This window comes from Ostrinia furnacalis, unplaced genomic scaffold (assembly GCF_004193835.3).
Source record: "Ostrinia furnacalis isolate ACB-3 unplaced genomic scaffold, ASM419383v2 OfSCF4936, whole genome shotgun sequence".
NCBI classification, from domain to species: domain Eukaryota; kingdom Metazoa; phylum Arthropoda; class Insecta; order Lepidoptera; family Crambidae; genus Ostrinia; species Ostrinia furnacalis.
Window position 1 is genome coordinate 370,228 of NW_021135175.1, and position 24,676 is coordinate 394,903.

At 35.5% G+C, this 24,676-nt stretch overlaps 1 protein-coding gene across 1 annotated transcript in view; it reads right to left on the bottom strand.

Annotated features, from left to right (window-relative positions):
- Positions 1–7,708: 7,708 nt before the first annotated feature.
- The window catches only part of LOC114360326 (ras-related protein Rap-2b), a 36,289-nt gene continuing 19,321 nt past the window's right edge, over positions 7,709–24,676 (bottom strand). The window contains exons 2-3 of the mRNA XM_028315006.1: positions 16,601–17,033; positions 7,709–8,640 (exon numbers count right to left, since the gene is read on the bottom strand). Coding sequence (XP_028170807.1) covers positions 8,317–8,640; positions 16,601–17,033 — 757 coding nt within the window. The 3' untranslated portion in view covers positions 7,709–8,316. The remainder of the gene's footprint in view (positions 8,641–16,600; positions 17,034–24,676) is intronic.

Here is a 24,676-nt window from a genome sequence, read left to right on the forward strand (position 1 = left end):
TGGATATTCAGCGCCGCAGCCTGAATAGAAAAAGCCAGTCAACTCTGAGTGTTGGAGCAAATATTGTGCGAGGAAAACATTTACGATGCCGATAGAAGTTGATAATGAATTTGAAACAATATTCAACATTGTTAATTTTCGCCTTACCTTTGAGTCCAATCCAATGCAGAGAAGAAGCAACGCAAAAAACTTCATTTCACACACGTAAGTAAAGAAAGATCACTTTTGTCAGCAACAACAAAAACACACCAGGCAGAGTTTCAAAATATACACTCCCTTTTTTAACCGTACCTACTTTAATACTTATCATTTAATTTTATGAACTAGCGAATCAAAGTAAAAATATCCATTGAAATATGAAGTGGCAAAATTTTTGACGTCTTTGTCCTTGTCACCACTATGTTATGAAATGAAACAATCCATCCCAAAAAAACCTCGGATATCGATTACGTTAAGCTAGCTGTTCTATCTAAGCTAGCGAGTACAGCAGGCCTGTCCAAAAGGCATTATTGCATAACGAAGAGGCGGCGAGCCGTCTCGCTGACAAGGGCAATTTAATTAAAGGATAGGTAAACAAAATGGCGCTCGATATTTTGAAATATTTGCACAAAGTTCGCTATTATGGCAACCGGTAACTTATTTCTGTTGTTTGATCAAGTTCTCCCATCGCTTTAAACGTAAATTCAATCTTGTTTTGTTTTCACCCACGGGTGTGAATGACAGGTTGGTAAATTAATATCAAAGTGAATATCAAGAAGAGTGTCAGGCTACTGTTCTTGGCGCACCTAACACTCTTAACATACTTTCACAAAATATAAGGAGCATCTCATGTAATTTTGACAATTTTATTACGCTTATAGTCAGGACTAGTATCAACTGGGATCTATTGGTTTTGANTTTTATTATTATTATTATTAAAGTTTTCGTATTAACGACATTAAAATTAAAGGTTTTTAACTTACATGATCTTGGCAATTAAAAATGATATAGTTGTGTAAGAAATGACACAAAAAGTTCTAATACGTTCGATGCACTTAGGTAAAAGTATTTGTAAAGTGCACATTACTATTCATGAAACTCATATTCTCTTAATGGCCTTTTTTAAATCTTAATGTTTTATTTCAGGAAACTCATGTGTCTGCACTTTGTATTGAACTTTAAAATAAGCAACACATTCGCGATAACATCTGCTCTACGGAAACTAATAGAATTTTATATCACACACCCAGTTCAAAGATGCCATAGTAAATATTGATTCAGTAAGCATTTGCAGAGACACGCACAAGCACATTTATTCATATAGGTTTCTTAAAAAAATGTACCTACCTATGTACTTATCTATTTCTTACGTGAAAAATCGCCCATGACAATTTGACAAGTTTTTTAAATACATACTCTCTGTACTACTATTTTATTGGCATTTTCATGTAGGTACAGTCGACTCCAAAAATCTTTGCATTTAAGATGCCGTGCGGGATTTGTACTGTATCTGAAATCTGTCGACATCGATTGTACCTACTCGTATTGGTGCCCGTTGACCTATGACAAATAACATATTCGTCGATCCAATTGGTGTTTAGTGAAGAGGAAAAGCATTGTCAGGACTTTAGTACGTTATACATAATACAGGATGATCATAAAATCTTCTTCACTTTCAGTTATTTACAAAAGTAATAAATAGGTAGGTACGTGCGAAAAAATACAATAAAAAATATTATAATCTGTGCTTTGTTTATTGTATTTATATTAATGAATCTTGTTATAAATATGTTGACGGAATTTTTACTTAATAAGAAATACTCGTACCAAAACAAAGAGACAAAATGTTTTTTACAAAATTAAATACCTACCTACCGTAGAAAGCCTCTCTCATATCTCAAAAATTTTGTGTAATATTTTAGACGTGTACAAGCAACGTACATTGTGATATTACCCTTTGAAGTTCCAGTAGCACGTTTTTCATTATTTTTTACACAATGTATAGGATATTTAAATAAGTAGCATGTGTCAAAATGCTAAAACATAAATATGTCCCACCAAAGACATTTCATATAAAATGGTGCCAAGCTCGTATTGTAAAAAAGTTATTAGATCTTATAAGATCTAAGCTTGACTCTACATATAGAGCCAAGCTACTGACTAGTCTACCTACACCTTAGTCAAAATATGTAGCACATGACCGTTGAATATAAATTACCGGCATATAAATTATACGAAAACAATCAGGATTTCGAACCTGTCAATTTGCTCGTATTCGTCAAATCAGTATCATGCCCAAATCAATAGAACTTCGAACGTCTCATGTCGGCTCGTGAAGTTTGCCGATCGTGCTGTGAATCTTAATAATTGTATCGAGGCTAATTCCAAGTCGCGTCCGTGATAAATTGCTGTTTGTTTATCAGTTCAATTTACCCCAGCAATATGTTAGTAGGATGCTGAAGCATGCGTAACACTGCCGCTGTTTACCTACTATAGCCCCCTTATTAATAAAAGTTACACCCTACTTTAATTCTGGCTTAAGTTGTTATTTAGTATGGTAATGTCATTTTAATCCAGTGTTCATCCTAGGTGTAACTTTTTATTAATAAGGGGGTAGTTATGCAGTACAGTGAAAGTGGTTGAAGGCAGGCTTAGTTTTACCCTATTCTATCTTTGAGTTGCAACAACTGAGGTGACAAGACAACCTAGGTGTCAGATGTTATGACTTGTCTGACATAGCTTAATCGGACTGCGGCTTAACGTGGTCAAGCACAATGTCCTAATTAAACTGGGGACAAACAAATCAAGATTTCTTACCAAGTCTGCTCCACTTACAAATCGAACCACGACCTCTAAGTCTGAGTTGCACCATCTTATTTTAACTTTGACAATTACATAAAAAATCTATCAAACTCCAATCAAAAAGCACCGGTTATTGTTATTGTTACGGTTAAAATAAGGCGGTGCAACTCAGCCTAAGAGTCATCAGTTCACTCTCTAGCCACTGGACTACAGCAGTGTAAAATATAGCTTCAAGATATGATTTCTCGCTTTATTCATTAAAGAGGAGTGAGCCTCGCTGAATGCTGCCTCTGAGCGATTTATGGCCTCATAAACTTGACAATGCCACTTAGGAGTTTACTTACGGGCCGTCTGGAAATGTTTGCCTTTACTTTTTATCGTGCGTTTTTATGTTTGGAAGACAAAATGTAGTCTATTAGCACCTTAATGACTGACGGATTGAGATTGATTTTGTTTTGCTAATAGATGAGCTTTCAAAGAGAATAAGAAATGTTTTCACAATTTGTCTAAGCTAAGGTATATTTATTTCGATAGTTATGTCGTACTCGTGATACTCGTAGTAATCTAGGTAGGTAGGCATACACTAATTATATTATTCAACTTACCGTGGCAGGTATAGTATGAATACATGTATTTACTCATATTTATCAGCAAATTAAGTTATGTCGCTTTCAGCTTTTTCGTAGGGCCTGGTGTTAATCAGAAACAGAGCGGTCTTATCGCCTAATCACGTGACTTGTCGTCACCCTTCCAGCGGGCGTAATCGAGGATAGATAAGCGCCTTGCCCAGCCCCGTTGGACAGGAGTCGCCGCGCGCGGGAGCGTATCGATCGCGGCGCTGCGCAACAAGTGATGCTTCTAACGCAACACTCACTGGTGCCTGGTTCGACGAACTCGATTTATTAATCGGCTAGCTGTTCACTTGTTTTTTTTTTCTATTCGATTTCCGCGCGTTCTAAAGACGCTAGGCAGCTCGGGTGGATCGATATAAGACGAGAAAAAAGTGGCATAATCGTGCTTTTACTTACCTATACCTTTCTCTCCAATCACTTACCAGCTTGCAGTTTTCGAGACTGAGATTGTAAAACGTCTTACCTCCCACTTCAAATATAATGTGTCAGAAAGTTTTCCAGAGGTTGTGACACAAAAAAGTTTGTTAAACATTATTTATGGATGCTTTTGAACCACCAGTTGACCAAGCTGGTTGTTGGTACTGGCAGAATTATCCGTAGTAATATAAGTGGGTATTTTATGCATTACTATTTCAAAGGAATAAACTTTACTATTTCAAAGCAAGTCTATGCACTTTCACCGATAACTAAGCGTGCAAAAGCGAAAAGTGTCACCAGCAAAAATTGCTTTGGCAGAAAATCGTATTTATCGACTGTGTCAAAATACTAAGCCCGTTGTATTTCTTCGGAAGGGATACGAAAAAATTCGCGAAGCCAGCATTTGTTCGTATAAAGTTTTACTGCCGAGACAGCGCGAACTTTCGGTGGCTCGTAAACTGACATATTTGATTTTATATGAACACGGCCTGTTGTAGGTCATGTAAACAGTATTGTTATTTCGATACTTTGGTTAAGTATTATGTTGCTTTAAATTTTTATTAGCATTAGTTTACCGAACTATCTCAATAATGCATGGTCTTCCTGTTTCGTACCCATACCTACTAGAAAAACTTAGCTGCTGCAAAATCGAAAAGTTGGGGCCTACTCGTATAAGCGTACAGGTAAACTTCATTTCAATTTTTATCTGGTCTTGCGGGATTCGAACCCGTGGTTTCGTAAAATTAAGTCTATTACACTACAGCCAATGTAAGTACCTCTACTTACCCATAACATACCAACATCATTTTTGTTGAACACCACACAACTGATTAATTAACCATGTTTTATGCAAATAAATATACCTATTTGATTTTATTTGAATTTCGTACCTATATCGTCATGTTTCGTTCAAATAACAATAGGAGAGGATCAGTGTAAAATTAAAAGGAGAATGCAGTGAGGAATATCGAGTTGTGTCTATGTTAATAAGAATAACACGTGACATTCCCTAGCAAAGGGTTGAGTTATTTCTTGCCTTCACTTCATTGATCAAAATAGAACTCACTTGGCTACTTACCTAGAACACAGTAAGGCGATATGTCAAAGGTGAATTGCGGCAACCACATATTGAACCGCGCTGAAGTTTAGGTTGTCCCAAGAGTAAAACTTTCGGAATTCCGAGCGAAATGGAGGCGAAGTGAAATGTAAATACTTGTGCCTATTGATTTGTCAGCCAAACTATTTGTGCGTACGGTTACAAGCTGATATTACTATTTTGATGAATTTTGGCTTAGAGGTTGGTGTTGGGAGAAAGTAAAAATCGTTCAAAATTTTAGGAAATAACATATTTTTATTAACTTTTGTGAAAAAACTGCAAGGATTCTGGGGGTTTTAAGAGTTGGGGTAAACAACAGCACTGCTTAAGTTGCCGATATAAACAGAAAAACAGGAATATTTGAAAAATTGTGGCCGTGGTAAAGTAAAATATCATAAAGGGTGTCAATTTTCGTCAAATTTCATAATTTATTCTGTAAGTTAAAAAATAATTGAGATAGATTTTTTTCCTTATTTCTCCTAATGTAGTCATGACTATGTCCATCCTGTGGCGTCGGCTTATCCTTGAATTCTGGGACACGTTGTATATGGCACCTGTAGTCGAAAAAAATGTATGGGCGAAATAAAGGGCACGGAGATCCTAAGAAGTAGGTATCAATTCTCTCGTTAGGTACCTATATGAAAAATGAAAATTAAAATGTTTAATTTCTTACTCCTTTTTCTCGTGACAGAAGCAAGTATACACAGATTGTCGCAGAGTGAGGGTTTGGCATGCTTTTTAGGACACTTGCTTGGGTCTGAAAAAGAACATTTATTATGTATTCATGCAAAAACTGTTAAATTTCTGAAGTATGTTTATTGAAAGTCAAAGATGTTACACCAGTACAACGCACCAAACTGTTTAATTCAAATACTTGGCTCCATTGATAATCTAAAAGAACAGGCGTATGTACGCCTGTTCTTTTAGATTATCAATTCGTATGTACGAACATTATTTTTCTACGACATTAACATCACTATCTAGCAGGAAATTAATGCACTCTACATTTCTCAAATCCATCTGTGCTGAATTCAACAAATTCATAATGTTTGTTTTATTCGTATTATGTATATCCTTTACTATCATAACATTTTGATTACACCTTTAAGAAACATAGAACAACTATTTCCAAATCTCTATTTATAATCTGCAATATTTATTTCCCTGAAGGAAAATATAACCACATAAATCGATTAGTTGTATTTCAAAGAATCTTATTTTTGTTTTCTTATTAGAGAAATTCTACTCTCAAAAAACTATCACCATAATTATCATCTAATATATCACCTAAAATACTAACACACAGCCTATAAACTTATTTGACAGAGGCAAATTATAATGGTTTCTGTTTTAATGATAACAAAACGAAGCAAACACCTAAAACAAATACACAGTACAAAAACTAAATCTATCCATTGTTAATTAAAACTAAGAGAACTACGTTTTGTTAAAAAAGGCACATCCATAAATTTGAAACGCCTAATAAATGTATTCATAAGAAAATAAATAAATTTCTCATCAATTTTTGAAATATTCTACATAAGATTTGGTAGGTAACTTTGATAGACAACAAATATGTTGACCACGAAGGAATCTATAGAGGTAGTTTACCGATCTAAATAATGGACATATTGATTTGCTTATAAAAATTTAAGGTATACTTTAGTATACAATACTTATGACTAAAAGTTAGAGTAGACTAGATAGTCTTAGTAATAAGATATATTTTGTAATAGTACCGGAGAAAGACCCAGAAATGATTAAGGACTGCATAAAAAGACACAAGGTATAATGCGATTTTAGAGAAATGTAGAATCTGTCAAAGACAGGGGTAATATAAACGTTCAACGTTCGTTTTCCACGTTAATTACGTTAACATGTCTCCCGAACGCTAATTTACGACGTTATATTATCTCACAGTTTGCACGGAAAACAAAATTATTAATATTAACATCAAGAACAAGAATTAAAAGTGTCGTTGGCGTAGTACGATTGAAATAAATGAATTGATATAATACAATGTAAGTTACGCCTGCTTCTTTGACGCTCATTTCTTCACATTTTTTTCTGCGTTCTGCTTCCACTGGTCCAAACCATACGTTGCATCATATTTAAGGTACATTATCTAGGTTTATTCATATACGAACATCTCCAGACTTGTGCTCAATGACAAATTGGTATTACCATAACGTATCTGTAATGTTTCCTTCGATAAAATAAAACTTATTTCATAAATATTTCTTCCAAATCATTACACTACGAATACTTACAGTAAACCAGTCACAAGGATACCCATCGTTCAACTATATCACGTTTCTTTTATACAACATCACCTAAAAATGTTCATTAAACTTTAATATTTCTAAACCTTATCCGTAAGTACATTTTTATGTTAGCATTGGCATCTTTAAAGGACATCTAAGAAGATTTTTCACCACTACAAATTGGTATACACATTATTACACATTAATGGATATAAATATTAAAAACCCTTCACGCTATATTACTTTTCAATGGCCAAAACCTCTTGATCAATACCACAAAGTTTTCACGAGGAATATAAAACTCAATTAAAGTTACATCAGAAATAGTTTAGTGCCTAGAATATTTATGTAAGTATTAGAAAAATGATTATTTAATTTGACATAATGCAAGCTTCATTTGCATCAAAAGTTTAAGTTTAGTTTTTGCAATATGCTATGAAACTGTCTTTTGAGTTTGATGTTGAAACTTTATTAATAAAAACAACATTGGAGAGGTAAAAAGCTTCGATAGTGAATGATTTAAGTACAAAGTAAAGTGAAGCTTTTTATCGAAATAACAATTATGCTGAGGAGATATTTTTTTATCGGAAAAGCGAAATAAAAGCTTAAAACACTGGGTAAGAAGAAAGAGCTTCCAGGAAAAACGTTAATATAGAGAGACATATGAGACATCTTTACTTTAAAAACGAGTACAGGAATGATTGGTAAAAAACTTATCACTTAATCAATCTTAGATAAATTATTTCCGTATAAAGTATTTCTATTAAGTAGATATTTGGTAGAACGATGAGACTGTAAAATGTTTTGGCGATATATTCGAGCTTCAATAACATTATCATCTCGACTCTTGTGCTATTGTTATATTATTCATCATCATCAGTTCATATCCTGTCCCCAATGCAGAAAAACAACCCTCTCCAATTTTCCAGAGGCAAATGGAGGATTTGGCTTACACTCCACACACGCTACACGCTGGTTAGACGGTAAAGTGAAAGATAGGGTTTTGATTACATTGTATAATATACTAGGTAATCAAAACCCTATCTTTGACACTACCATCTTTACCGCTATTATTACCAAATATCACCAAAGCAACTTTACACTCTCATATCAATAATACTAAAACTTAAGAGATGACACACGAGTTTCGTTTGCTGTTGTGTCGTTCCCTGATCTGTTGGAGATGAGCTAGCTGCGCCGGCGACGGGACGTGGGGCGCGTGGGAAGACGCGGGCGGGGTCGGACTGGACCCGGGGGGCCCCTGGGGCCCCGTAGGCAGGGACTGTCGCCGCCGCCGCCGCAGCGCCGGGGACAGATTGTATTTCACCTTCGCTTGCACTAACAACTCCTTGAAGATCTGTGACACGTTGATGTTGTCTTTCGCTGAGGCCTCGACGAAGCCGTTCTCCCAATCCACTGTGACCACGGATTCTGTGGTGTGGAACTCGACCTGTAACAATAAGTTTTAAAGTGATTCGAAATAATAGATAAGTAACTATAGTTACTATTCACACAGTTCCGTAAACTTTGTATGAGTGATGATTACGCACTGCAACCGATCCGAACACGGGAGTATCAACATACCTACATATAAAAATAAATAGTACTATAATCTAAATATTTATAACTCAAAGGTTACTGACTGACTGACTGACATAGTGATCTATGCACAGCCCAAACCACTGGACGGATCGGGCTGAAATTTGGCATGCAGGTAGATGTTATGACGTAGGCATCCGCTAAGAAAGGATTTTACGAAACTCCACCCCTAAGGGGGTAAAACGGGATCCATGCGTACGAAGTCGCAGGCGGCCGCTAGTAGTCTATAAATTGCCTGGATGCCTCTAGTTTAACATTGTATAAGAACATTTTTGAGAACGTAAAAATATTTTCAGTACACGGGTTACTTTATTGCCTTCATTTCAGATAAAGTAGAGGTTGTTTTGCGAACAAACTTTACATACATAGTGGAAAGGGTTCATGCAAAGGAGCTCTCAAATCTGTTATTTAGATTCTGGTCCTATTTGTACAAACATGTCGATATAATCAATAATGTTTATAACAAGATAATAAGGGTTGAAATTACACCGTAATTAAATGTCGAAAACAGGTAAGTAGTGACATCAACAGACTTCTTTGAACAAACTTCCCGAATAAGTTATTTAGCTTCGATTTCAGTGTAGGTATGATTGTTTATAATATACCTAGTTACTATAGGTATATGATACCTACCTATTACATACAGGGTGGCCAAAACAGTGAGGTCTAAAAGATGCCTATCTTTTAGACCTCACTGTTTTGAAGATAATGAGGCCTATCTTTGATTTAAGATACAAAAGTTTTGCTAGAAACATTAAAATTATGCTTTTATCAGAACACTATCAAATTTTCAACTTAAAAGTTTAAGTAAAAAAAAGAACTTCCATAGGTCCAAAACGATTTTAAAAACTGCGCCGTTTCCTGAACATTCATAATAATACAAAAAAGCATGTACTTAATGGGCCACTTTTTCCTGTAATCGGTCCACTAAAGTGGTAAGTCGGAGATTCCGTTACATGTTTTTGACTTTCTTGGAGTGAATTAATATTGAGAATCCTCTAAGTTTACATTACGTAGAACAGATTTAGAGCAGTAACTGGACAGAACATGTTTTTATCTCAACGAGGAAGCTCTTGCCCTTCATCACACCTGGTGGAAACTGATGATTAGGCTGAAGGTGGAAGGGAACTTCAACTACAGAGGAACTATGGCTTCCTACCTCCTAAGTCTTTTATGCAATCTATTGTATACAAAAGTAGACTGAACATAAAATTGCCGTCTGGCGAATTCAGTTTTACAAGTCGGAATAGGTATCACATTGTTTTGTCTTCTACCAGTCATCAAGTCGGGTTTGTATGTCATGGTTTTATGTACTTTAAGTGTTGATGCTAGGACATATAGTTTTCTAACCGACATTATGTTATAGATTTCGTATAATTCGTCTGTGGGAAATTTGTACGGTTTAAACAACAGCTTTATGTCTTATTATCTGTTTTCCTTATGCGTTTCGAGGAAGAAGCGCCGGAATAAACTTAGTCTTTCTTATGAATAGCATGCATCTACCGAAGCATTGTTGCAATCCTAAAGTAATAGTTGTATCCTAGAGGATACCTACAAAAAAGTGTTTCCGTGGTCTAAATAATGAATTTCCCTCAACTATTATTTTCCTAACTGTTTTTCAAACACGCCTCTGATTTACGACTATTATGACTCGTATTTTTATTGTACCATATAAGAGTCTCTCATAAATTACTAGTAGGCATTTTCCTTATAATAAAACGGTCGGTATAACCGTTCGAAGTGCATCAAGCCGGATATAGGCCCGAGCGCCTGTAAAGGAAAACAGGGGGGAAACCATGTCATCGATATAGGAAAGGCAACGCTAACTTTTGGCCTATTTTATAGTATGTGAATAGTGTAGTTTTATTACGGAAACGTGGAGTTGTAGTTACGACTGAGCAGATAAAAACTGTGTAAGTTGAGGTCGGATAAAATGTGTGAATGCGATAATAACTTTGTTTGTTTGTTTGCAAGGTTTTCACTCTGACTTGCACCTAAACAGACGAATCATTTAATCTTCGATGAAAAAGAAATATAAGTAAGTAATAGAATATTATTGTTTTTAAAACACCATTAGGTACCTAATTAATGTCGCAAAATACTTGAAGAGATGAAATATGGACGAAGATATTGTAAAGTCCTCATTTTTCGTGATAGGATGTGATAAATTTTACTTTTGGTAAGAAATAGTCTTAGGAATGACCTAAGAAAACACTTGCATACTAACCTACTTTACCACTAATAATAACTACCCATATCAAAACTTCGAACTAACGTACCTACAGTTCACGTCCATGCAACAAAGGCACACGCCAAGTGTTGGTACTTGTGTTGTAGCACAGCGAATATTGGGCCATTGTCTATGGACCAAGTTACAGCTTAACACAATATTGACCTCAGCTTAACAACATTGCCCCTTAGGGTCAAACTACAGTAACTACTTTTAGTTTCTAGCAACAGCGACCGGCAATTTCGATATAGAATCTACAACGTGGGATGAACTTGTGGGTAATGCACAAAATTGTTTCATTGTAGTCGTAGTCATCATTTTCATAGTAATTTTCATACGACTATGCCTTTAAATAATTGCTCTAAAATACTATCAGTGGGTATTAGACGGAACAGACTCGTTGTATGCTACTTAAATACTTATAATCTATCATTACCAGATAATTATAATCAAGCTGTTAGTTGATACATAAACAGTGTAGGTACATTTACCAAAATCCACCTGAAGTTCGAAATTTCTCCGAAACTCATTCTGATCTACTTTCTAATTTTCATGATATTATTATTTGTCGGAAAAACATGAAATGCCTAATTAATATTCAGTCTTCAATTAAGCGTGAGTTTCAGGTAGCAACTTACGTGGGAAGCTTTTTAAGGTTCAGCACGAGCTTTGGAAAAACTGTACGTACCTACATGTTTCCGGGAACTTGAATTTGAATTTGACTTGAAATTGTGTGGATACATACTAAACCTAAAGGTAAATATTTGGTATAAAAACTAGATTGTCACAATGATGAATAAGCATTGCTGTGTCCTAACGCCCGTATTCACAAACATTACTATGAGCTCGCACAGTGCGCGTGGACGCACAGGATGACACACGAACCAATCACAGAGCTCTATTCCACGCTGTGCGTTCGATTTGCTGCTTCACTTAAGCAAGCATCGTTTGTGAATACGGGCGTATGACATATGTCTCTCGGTGAAACAAGTATGGTTTGTCACGAAAATAATAGAAGCCCATTTTTAAGTCTTGAAAAACTCAGCAGCAAATCTTCATACAATATTTTCTACTGTTTATGAACCAGTGCTTCTATTTCGCTGCTTTTGCGCGCACTGCATACGCTGTCCGATGCAGCGGAGCGGATATTGGCTACTATTGTTTGAGAGGTGCCGACTATCGCCGCACTCGCTACATTGTTGACTCGTGCTCAAAGCACTACCGCTCAACTTTGCAGCTGGCCTCATGTGCTCGGAAATAAGCTATTGTTAACAAAATAGCGAGGATACTACCTCGCGATCGTAAAATGGCAGATGAAAATATTCCCGCGTGCAACAATGAAAATTCTTTGGCGTTTTTCAGAATATTTTCTTGATAATAATGTGCATGCCGACAGCACACTATAATACTACTGTTGCAAAATCATTCCATACATTTAATGTACCTACTTAGATAATACAGTACAGTCAGTACTCTACTTCTAAAATATTTTTCCATAACATAATGATATAACATATAGATAGCTAATTACCTAAACTATCGCCATTTCAATGTACGAAACTAATCATTATTGAAATAAGATATGTTGTTCTATTCAAGGTGCTATGCAACGAAAACGTCTGATATCTGTGTCTGTACTTACAAACTTTAACACAGGTTTTACCGATGTTGTACGAGTAACATTTCACGTGAAATATGTCAAGGAAAAGTATCTGCTGAATGCCAAACGCAATCCATACTCAGAACAAGTTAACATCAAGAAACAAAAGTTATGTTTCCCTTCAAAGCTCATAATTTAGTTGTGCACAGTTACTGGACAACATTTTACCTGTAAGCTTTGAAGGCATATTGTTTCTTTTCCTTGTGTTTTCAAGGCAAGATAGAAACCAAGCAGACTAGAAGAACATTCAACTGCACTTAAACAGTAAGGCTGGATTGCACCATCATACTTTAACTTTGACCAACGTCAAAAATCTGTCAAAATCCACACATTAAACACCGGCTATCGTCAAAGTTACGGTCAAAGTTGGGTGGTGCAACTCAGCCTAAGCATATACCTACCTAACGATACCGATGTTCAAGGAACTACGGACTTTTATTTATTTATCTTGATTTTACATACTTTCTTCGCCCTGCCGCGCGGTCTCAGAATTTCATAAAATAACGAAAAAGTTTAGAAAGTCATATTTTTTGCTCCATTAAGTTTTTTTTCATGAAAAATCAATAGACCAGGAAATTCCGGGACTACGCTATGGCGTCGGGAGTACATGATGACCTAAATAAACTATGTGGGTCGGGTCCTGCTGCAAGTATTTGTATATTCTGCAGGATTACCATTTTTCTTGGCGGAAGTGTAAACGGGAAATCTGACTAAGATACATAGACGAATATTTCATAGCGATCTCATCTCGTTGATGCGATGAAACTTGAATGAAATGCAAAGCTTCGTCTGGATAGAATGTCTAATATTACAGAATATTACAAATATTTGAGATTTAACTTTGTATTGTTCTGAAAGTTTATATAGACGCAGACCTGTAATAAGCAGCGGTAGTATCATTTAGAGTTTAGCCTACAATTATTGGAAAGGAATACAATTATTTGAATTAATTTACTGTTATTTATAGGAATATAATTTAAATGTGAAACCTAGTTATGCTATCTTTGTAATTGCTTTGAATAGTATTCTGTGGTAGTGCCTTTTAGATAAATAAATATTGTAAAAAAATGTATTGTCACAGGCTACTTGTTATTAGTTTGTCATAAAGGTTTAGTATACCCAAAAAGCAACAAAACAGCAGCGCAATCAAATTAATGAAAGCGATAAATTAACGTTATTGTTATAACCGTTACAGACCAAATTAACGTTATAATAACGTAATGGCCTAATAAGGATTCTCGTAAAAACCATTTTACTCCACATGTGGAACTAAAGTGGCGATCATATTAACAATATTGAAGGTAGTTTCATTTTGCACAGTCAGCTTTACCTACCCTACTTTTCAGTAGTGCGGGTATTACTTAGGGCGCTTTCAATTTAGACGTTAGACGTTTGCCGTGCGTTTGTCGTGCGTTTGCAAGTCCGGATACTTAACTATAGGCAATTGTCAATTTCGTTCCGACGCAGTTGTCATACAATTTACCGTGTGCGGTCCTGCTGACATGTCCATGACAGACGCGTTGATGTGAACTCATGGCTACAAATTAATACATGACATCTGATCGCATCGCCATAGTCATCGTGCACGCAGGCTGCACGCGTTGGTTTGGCCGAACCTCAATTGTCTACTAGTATTGCAGGAAAAACACGAAGAAGCTTTTACCGAATGACTTTTAACTTTATTTGGTAGAACGAGTAAAAGAAGAAAAGCCTTTTTGCAGTTGCCCACACTCGTTTTAAATGCACGTCCATTTTCATAATGTCATAAATTTTTATTGTCCTTTGTAGTCGTGTGAAATAGTTGTTTGAAAGCGTTTTCAATATTGCATTTATTTTAATTCGAAGTTTGATCCTATCACATAATTTGATAGTAGTAAGAGAAAATTGAATTTTCAATATCCTTTTAAATAAACTGTCCTTTATCAGATAATAAGTCAATCCCCACATAAAACCCTGACTATCAAAAATTGGCTCCTATACTGCTCGGAATTGACTGATGCGACAATAGGAGAAAAGATGCCATCAATTAAAGATGTTAAGGCCCATAAAATTAACGTTGACAATAAAACAGCTATGGTGTAATCGATTAAGAAAGTAATATTAGATGCTACTCCACGTTACGATATACTAAAGACTGAAGCAATCCCTCCCAGCATCGTTTTATTGCATATTGGGACCGCAAAGATGGCTGCATTCAAGCCGCGAAGTGTTTGCTCTGTTGACCGAAGCATCCGATATTAATGTAATCGATTTTTTATTCGAGTTAATCAAAGCTCTTTTATTATTTTAGTAAAAGTACTTTTTGCTAAATAAAATGTATAATAAAGTAAACTATGGAAATAAAATCAGTCAATTTGGTTGTATGTTAATTATTCATTTGGTTGGCAAAGTCCATTTGCCTAAATTTTGTACCTAACATTAGGAACCAATGATTTTGGTATTCATTGCTTGCATTTCAAAAATGAAACGATATTTATTATGGATTTCAAAACCACTAAAATCCAATTGTAAAAAGAGAACTGAAAAAATGTTTTCAGGATTATTCATGAAAATCAAGTTAAGATCCTTGGAATAATCTGATAATTGTCTTTTACTACCCAACTTTTAGATATTAGTTTCAATACCAATATTAAATTATTTTACGGTTTCCTTGCCCCATTATTAATGTTTACAATCTAATAGAACCCGACTTTCATTTCAGCCCGCTGACCACGAGGCTCCGATTCTGTCGTATGTTTGGGATATTTTCCGCCCCGCCACAACCGTTGACAGGCGACAGGAAATTCGATTTTCCCACGCCAGTGGGCGCGACTCAGCTTAGCGGACTGTACTGTACCACAAATAGATGCATTTTTCACTGCACACCCACTGACGTGAACGAAGATTCAATTATAGAGCCGTAGAATTGTAACCTTTATAAATAGGGCGATGGCGAAATTGGCGGCAAGTTGAAGCTTTTGACAGTTAATATTGGTGTAGCGTTTATAATGTTCATATTCGAAAAATACCTTTCAGACTTAACTTGTGATATGAAAATCAATTTAAAAAAACTTTTTCAAGTAACTTATCTATTCGCATTTCACTAGCAACATAGTAAGTAAATCGTTTTAGGATAGAAAACTGTAGAACGATTTTTCAGGCACACGTACTAATAGGTTTATCAACGCATAATAATTAAGTATGTACTTACACAAAACTTTTCAAAAGGAAAGCAGTAAAACATTAAATACAAAAGCAACATTATTTAATATCTTAATGTAATAAGTTGGAGGATGATTACAGATTGAACGGTTTGTGGAGATATTGCCTGTTTTTCCAATTTCCAATTCCGTCCGCATAGCCAGAGAAATACAATAAAAGTGATTGACGGAAGACTAATATTTGCTGGCGTTACGATATAGTACAAGCTTCGCCTGGAGGGCCCGTAATTTTTGTTCTTGGGCAAAATAATGTTAGCTACAAAACGTAGTACGTAATAACTTTTGCGTAACTTTGCTGCGCACAAACTAGGTAAGAACTTTACGCAACAAGTAATTCTTCTGCGAGGAAGATATTACAGCGAATAGATAAGTATACCTAAGCCTTACTGTTTGTTTTTCAGGAATGCTCTTTTATTCTTAGAAAGCAAGAACGAAGCGTGACTGTTGACGTAATTAAATTATCCGCATTGATATCGGATCTTTATAAAAAGTGCTGGTATTGCAGATATTTTTAATTCAAAGAAAAATAAGACCGGCAAAATGTCATCGGTAAAGGTTATAAATAAATAAATAAATATCCCTGGACATTTTACACTACGCTTCTAGTACCAAACTAAGCAAAGCTTGTACTATGGGTGCTAGACAACGGATATAAACATACTTAAATACTTTTATTTTTATTTTTATTTTTATGGGTATTTAAATAGAAAATGAAACTTACTTGTCGCGCTCCTGTCTCTGCCAAGTCCACTTTGTTGCCGACTACGACTATCGGGACTGCTGTGCTTTCCTTCGTCTCGTGGATCTGATCCCTCAAGGTCCTGACTTCTGCGAAGCTGTCCGCGTCTGTTATGTCGTACACGAGTATGAAGGCATCCGCTGACTGCATAGACAGCGCCCTCATCGCTGGGAACTCGTACGCTCCTGATGTGTCGAGGATATCCAGCGTCAGTCTCACACCAGAAACATTAAAGTCTCCGTGGTGCATCTCTTCGATCGTCCTTTTGTATTTAGGCGAGAAAGTGTTGTAGAGGAACTGTGAGATGAGCGAGGATTTGCCGACTTTGGCTGCTCCCATCACGACGATTTTGTGACGGACTGCATTATTGGTTAGGTTGCCGCTGCTTGATACGGTGTCTTCTGTTCTTTCAGTCCTGAAACAAAGATAGTCATGAGTGAACTAGAACATTCTTTTAAAAACAGTTTTCCAAGGTAACGAAAGGTAATGAATACGACCTTGGCTGTCTACTAGGGTAACTACGAGAATGTCCCTGCCTTCAATGTTCCCTACAGAACTTCGTTAGTGCCCTTTGTAGGAGTTGAGGACAAAGGAGCCAAAACGACACGCGTAATGACTAATTAAGGTCACGGGCGTAACAAAAGAATAAAATTATATCATGTCGTTTCTATGTGAGTAAGAAAATGTCTCAAGTGACTGTTGTCGAACTCATGTATGAGTTCATTTTAACAAATTTTCTTACAATAGATAAAATTACATGTTACATTTATTTAAAAAAATAAAATGTTAGGCTGTGTGTATAGGCTTAAAAACATAAGACACAGGCACGCAGACTAGCAGAGTACCTACTTACACAGTAAAATAATATTCTGTACTTGTTTACACTTATACATGTAGTATAGATACGAGTATTTACTAAATACATTCCAATTCCAATGAACCAGGAAAGTTCAGGATCATAAGTATTCTACTTCATTGTTAATACTGGCAGAATAACAACAAATCCCATTAAAACGACAAACAACAAGTTTAGACCTAATTCATCGCGCAGCTGGATGGAACTCATTAATAAACTGTGTAATGTTCGCATGTCTGTTTATCTCCATGAATAATATGAGTTTTGAACACAACAATCGTTTGTTATGTAATTTTGATGCTACAAAATCAACTCGCTGCATGAGGAGTTAATAAAGTTTGTGCCGAAATGAAGCCTAAATAATCCATCCTAAAGTAAAAACCATGTTAAAACATAGGTACAACAATTCTGTAGATTTTTAATTAATATACTAGAGTAAAGGTATCCAAATTAATTACAATAAAATTAGTAGCGAGGAAAATTTCGTTACGTATTATAGAGAAACTATTTTGATTAAACACATATTCCATATACCTACCTATTGAGATAGATCTAATCAAGTTTGTTACAATATTGATGTTCACAGTCTACAACAATAATTAGGTTAACTTCTAATAGACAAGGACGTGTGGGACGAATTTCGCAAAGGGTTTGATAAATATGCAAATCGAATAACTTGTTGCGTTACTTGAAGCATACAATTCAGCAAATTGAGTCTATTTTGTATGAAAATGAAAGTTTGGCCAAATTGGAGTTTGAAACGAGGGAGAGTTTTCAAATTTTTTCATTAACCAAAAATAGCTACTGACACTATTATAGGGACTAAATTACAGTTTATCATAATGATTATTATTTGTACATAATAAACCGCACCTACACGGTAAAACTGAATGCTAAGGAGTGATAGGTAGTAGTAGGAAAAGCTATATTAACTTATAGCAGTTTTCGCATGACAGTTAACGTACCTACTTAAATTGGGCAATCAATCATAACATTTGATACATAATAGATACTAGTAATGGTAACAAGAAATTCTTGATTAATTAGGCATCCACCATTCCAATTAAGTAGTTAGTAGGTACAGTCGACGTCTCAGACTTTTCATTTTTTTTTGCACAATACTTAGCACTTATTAGCTACTACGGCTTTATATGCCGCAGTGAATTGCGTGATGTGCTCTCATCAGTACTAAGATGAATGATACTGAAAAACTCTAGTTCACTTTCTTAGTTAATACGTGACCATGGATAAAACCATGTAACACGATAAGTAAGGTTACGTGTAATACACTAGTTAGAAATGGAAACTGTGCATAAATCACTTAAGTGCACCTCGAACATTCAGTGCCTAGATAATTATGTTAATCAGTTATGTGGCAACATTTCAAAAACCTTGTAAAAATAGATGTTCCTAATTTATTCGCCATAGATAGCGACAAGGTCGCTGTTATCGAAACGGGGGCGTATATTGGCTAATTGGCAAACAGTTCGTCAACAAACGTGGGATCGTGTTACTTTGAAGTTCGAGCTCTTTGCCATTTAAAATAAGAATGTTTGGCTTGTTAGCGTCAGAGTACGGACGTGTAGACAATAACTTCAGCTATTTAAAAATATAAGTAACTTTTTTGAAACATGGAACATGGAAAAATAATTTCGTTACTGAACTTCTCTATGTTCATTGTTCATACAACAATTCAAAAACTAAGAAATTGCTTGCAAAAATAAATAACTTTGCGGTATTTGTAATTATTTCAATGTATAAAAATTATAATAAAAATAAACTTTTTTAAAAACAAGCTTTTATTCTGAAAGCTTGTTTCGAAAGCTTGTATCGCGCATGGAATTTATTCCTCTTTTTCTCTGTTTGCGCTACAAGCTTTCGAAATTCAGAATAAAAGCTTGTTTTTTAAAAAGTTTATTTTTATTATAATTTTATTTTACACTTTTTAGTTACCTATATCTTAATCTCAGAACCCTGGACATTATCTAACACTAAAGTGCTCGAAAAGACAAATCCAACGAACCCAAACTCGATGAGTTTCCGCCGTTTTGTTTAGGAGTTCCTATGGCCACCTCCCGACTCCATCATCAGACCAGCTCAATGATACCATAATATTGCATTGTCATTGTACTTACATAAGTACACCAAATTTCAGCTCAATCGGTTGAGGAGAACTGGTCTTAAATTCAGTTGCAAGATTTGTCCCACACATACTAACAAGTGAAGTCAATATAAAGCTTGTAATAAAAATAATAAACGTTTTCCAATTAAGTAAGAGTCAGAATCAGAATCAGAAGTCAGAAATCAGAATCATCATTTATTTGCTATAAATGTGGTACAGGAGATGGATACAGTTAATGGATAGGTCTCACAATTAGTCATTTCTGACATGCAAATATTAAATTAATTAATTATTAAACATTTCAATTCCAATATTATCAATGTAGATACTCAATGTCAAAAATTCAAAAATTGTCGATGTCAAAGATTCACCAAGCATAATTCAATAACGGTTTAAATAAACGCTTCTAAGTGCCATTATTGTGATGTCCACCCACAAATATTGTCTTTAGTCAAGACTGAACTGAATGAATCAAAATTCTTGTTTAACGAAAATTTTTTGCCATTCCACAACTGCAAGCAATTATGAAATACAAAAATCTGAACGCTGAAATAACACGAACAGAGTTTTAAATAACAAGTTAGTTAAATAAAACTTTTTTGTCTGTGTAAGCTGTATTTTAATTAATAGAGTATTTTAATATTTTTTGCTTTGCAGTGTTTGCATTTTTATGGAAATTTTGGCGTTCATTTTAATGAATTTTCTTAGACCGTTTATTTTTACCGCACTATAAAAATATATAATATTACTAAATAATAATGTGAAATATTTAGATGTGCTTACACTACAGTCGATAAAACTGCCTAGAGACGTCAAAAGAACTCGACTAAAGAATCTTGAAATCTCTTCAGTGTCAACGAAGGATAAAACAAAAGAATGTCTAAATCCGATTAGGCTCTGTACTCATGAATGAGCATTGTATCGATCGGATAACCAGCATACTTCCACAAACTATTTCTCGTAAGTACACAATCGTATGTAAACAGAGAGATAAGGCATGCTATCACTGCGGTATCGTGTCCGCTGTGTCACCAGCGTTATCGGTCGGCAAATAAAATCAGATCGATAGACCCTCCAGCTCTCAGGCTACTACGCAGAAGAATGGAAACGTTCTAAACAGATTCTTTTTTCGAATTCAAATTTTAAAAAAAGTTCTAAGCGATGCTGATTCCTTTTTCAAACTCAAAGTTTGCACAGTTTGCATCTTCATTGTGTATGAAATGCTGAATTATTACTGGCGTGTATTCTTTTTTAATTAAAAAAGCAACAGTTTTTTTTCTTATATTCGTAGCGAGGCATAAGCTGCGCTCTTACAAGGACACCGCGGCGCCGTTCCTTTACGAATTCGTTCTTCAAGAGAAAACAGCTAAAGACCTTTTCAGCTTTAACGCTGAATTAAATACTTGTATTCGATTTCTAACGAAGGAGAGCCCTTGTAATTCAACACTTTGCCCTGGGCAATATAATGTAACATGCCAATTGTTTTCTATCGTGTCTGGCTTAAAAGGATATTTTCTCTGGATGCTTTAGATGCTGTTGACTGAAAACAATCCAATTATTTGTGCCATTATTTTAGTTTGTATTGAAACTTGTATCTGAGTGTATTAAAATAAAAGCGAAATGTATTTGAAGAACACAAAAAATCCATTAGGTACTATGTTCGTTTCAACCAAATGACGTCCACTGCTGGACAAAGAAAGGCCTCCCCCAAGGATTTCCACGACCCTTCGCCGTCCGCAATCTTCACCAAATCGTCGATCTACCTAGTGGGGGCCGTCTTCCGGCCCACTATGCAATAAGTACTCACATACATCATATAATTTGTACGAAAAAAAACACTAAGAGCGCGAATGGTTTTGACGTGAGAGAAACCAAACCAAGCAAGCGTTTGTCTGACTAAGTAGGTATCTAAATATATAAAAGGAGAAACTGACTGACTGACTGACAGATCAACGCACAGCCTAAACGGCTAAACGTAGGCACTTGAAATTTGGAAGGGACGTAGCTTAGGTACCGTAGAGGTGCACTAAGAAAGGAATTTCCGAAATTCCCACGGGAACGGGAATTAGCGGGAAAAACGGGATTTACGCGTACGAAGTCGCGGGCGGCCGCTAGTTAGTTACATAATGCATCTCAATTTTGAAGGTAAAGCCTGAAGCGGGATTTAATAGAACAAATTGGTGACAGAACATATCAATCATATCGTCCTACGTAGCTCTTGTATAATGTGAAGCAACAGGCGTTTTCCCGTAGGTCACATTAGCGGCACTAGCGGCCTCTGTTCTCGAGTGTGGAACTATCTGACGTTGATTGCTTTTTGTAGGCCAGTTGATTGATGTTGGGAACAATAAAAATACTTAGTTCGGTTTGATTGGGCCGCTACAAAAGTACTTTATGATAAAGGTTATTTTTGAATAATTCAAAATTAATGAAACTGAATCTATTTTAGAGTGAATTAAATACTTGTTATATTAACGTTTACACTAACTTTAGTAACTGTACAGTAGTTTTGTTTTCCGATCCGTACCTAAAACAGAATTTGGTGTTACAGTCTGATGGGAAAAAATAAGTTATAGAAAATCAAAGCACTAAAACAATTTTATAAAAATAATGGGGAGAAGCTAAAACAAAAATTACAATTTGATTGTAACGCCTAAATAAGTTATTTCTTCGAAAGTTCTTAGAAGCGCATTAGAAGTAATAAAAAAGTTAGATTGCAAATCCCAAAATAGCCGACCAAGTTCCTCATGAATACCCCCATTCATTAATTTGGCTGGATTCAAACAAAGACAGAACGCAATCTTCGTTGTTTGATGATTAAAAATACGTCAACTGGAAGAATAAACAGAATAAACAATTGCTGATAGATTTGATTGTGATTTTTTATTATCTTCCAGTTTAAAAAAAACAGAGATTTTTAACGAGTACAATTAAAATAAATAAATATCCTTGGACTCGTAAATGTATGACTCATTCAAAAAAACATTCATCATCATTAAGTTTACGACAAGATTGGCTTAGAGAAATGCATGTTGTATGTTATATTGATTGATAATATGTCAGGAAAGCATTAGAAATAACAAATAAATATGTTACAAAAAGTATAAATTAAATGTCTATTTGCGAACCTAATGAAGAAAAGTTTTCGTCGGTCTGTAAACTTCCAAAGAAATTCGCGGAGCACGAACCAGCAATAAATTGTGGAGGGATTTAGATGGAAAGGAATNATAATTTGAACCCAGTCAAATCCTGAGACTTGATTTATTAAATGATAATTTGAGATTCGTTGGTAACTTATCTGAATCAAAATATAAAATATGGTCTAGTTCGGACAGTCTTAGTAGTATTTATTAAAGAAACAATTCGTACCTAATTGAGACAATAATTTGAGATGTGCACTTTTTGTTTCCATCATAATACCTACTTTAATTGAAAGCAATTTATCTAATTGACTAAAGATTCAAATAATTATGATTTCCAGTTCCTAGATTTTATATTCTCAGTAGGGACTGAACTATTGAAGGAATCAATAGAAGAGTAACCAACTTTTAGTAAACGTTCCACTATCTATAAGTTACTCATAACGAATACCAAGCGTTTAATCATGTCCAGTCAGCACTTTCTTGTGTCATTTGATTTTGTCATCACGTCAGTTTTCCGCACCCCAGTTATGTCATGACACGGTCACCTACAAAGCGGAACAAAAGAAACACACAAAGGAGTAGCCGCCGACGTCCACTCCGTAGCCACAATGGCCCAATAAAATTAATACGAGCCCACCCGCTGGTAAATAAAGCGTTTTGCTCGTAAACTGGCGATAACCTAGACTAACACTTAGGCTGGGTTGCACCAGCTAACTTTAACAGTAACTATAACGATAACCGGTGGTTTTTGTATAGAGTTTGACAGACTTATGACATTTGTCAAAGTTAAAGTAAGATTGTGCAACCCAGCCTTAGCGGTGAAGTTTCTCCCGTTCGATTTCTAGCAAGACTATTCGAGACGATTAATGGAGAAAAGTAGTCGTTGATGGATATGGACTGCATTTTTATGGACTTAGGATTCCAATTCGCATATGAAAATGCACAAAATATCGTAGCACGTGTAACGTGGTCTACACACCAGCAGTGGACTTTAGTCTCAAAAGAGCTTTCACCATCGTTTAAATTCACTACCACCTTTGAAAAATTGAAAATTTGTGAATTGCATCAATTTTCTGGAACATGATTCGGATTCGAAGATTTGTCGGTATCTATCTACAATGACTAGTCTGCCTAGAAACATCTAAGTAAGTCATCCGTACCTAAAAACATCCTACCGGGTTAGTGCTGGTTAGTGTTCTTTTAGTGCGTCACTTTTTACGGCTCATGCTAAATTTTAAGATACCACGCAATTCATGAATCCGGCTAATACCATCAGACTACCTTTTTGATAAGATAATTTATTTATTTGAAGCAAAATCGTATCTTTCACAAATAACAACGTGCCACCGTTATATTTTTTATGTTGTCAGTCCTGAGATTTTTGTATTCCTTTCCTTAAAAATACTAACAAGAGATTTAGGAACCTTTGATGTCTCTCTAATGAACTGCTGGCAACACAATAAGAATATTTCCTAGGTTTTGCTTGCCAATAAAGTATTACGAATGTCAGAAAGTGATTGTTTGTGTAACGAGAAGTAAAAAACCAAATTTATTTATGAATCCAATTGATATTCCGATAATCCCCTTGAGATTTTACAGCGGTGACTGTGTGAAAATATAAGGGCGATCTTTAAAAAAATAATTGTCATAAATTTTTAAGGATTTCTTCTGTCACACCGTTCTTTTAAAAAGTAATATTACCACGGCCAAGCTTCCAAACTACAAGAAGTATGACATCAGATAAAAGACGGATATTCCGATAATACCAGGCCTCCGTCACTCGCCTATGCCGGCCGAGATAATTACCTACAGCGCACGAAAACTTCAAGTTGCAAATCAGTCAGGGCAGCCACACGCCGGGACGCGCCTGTGAGCACACGCGTATTTCTATACACGCTCGGTCGATCATCGTCGAAATCAAGGTTTATTGTTCCAAC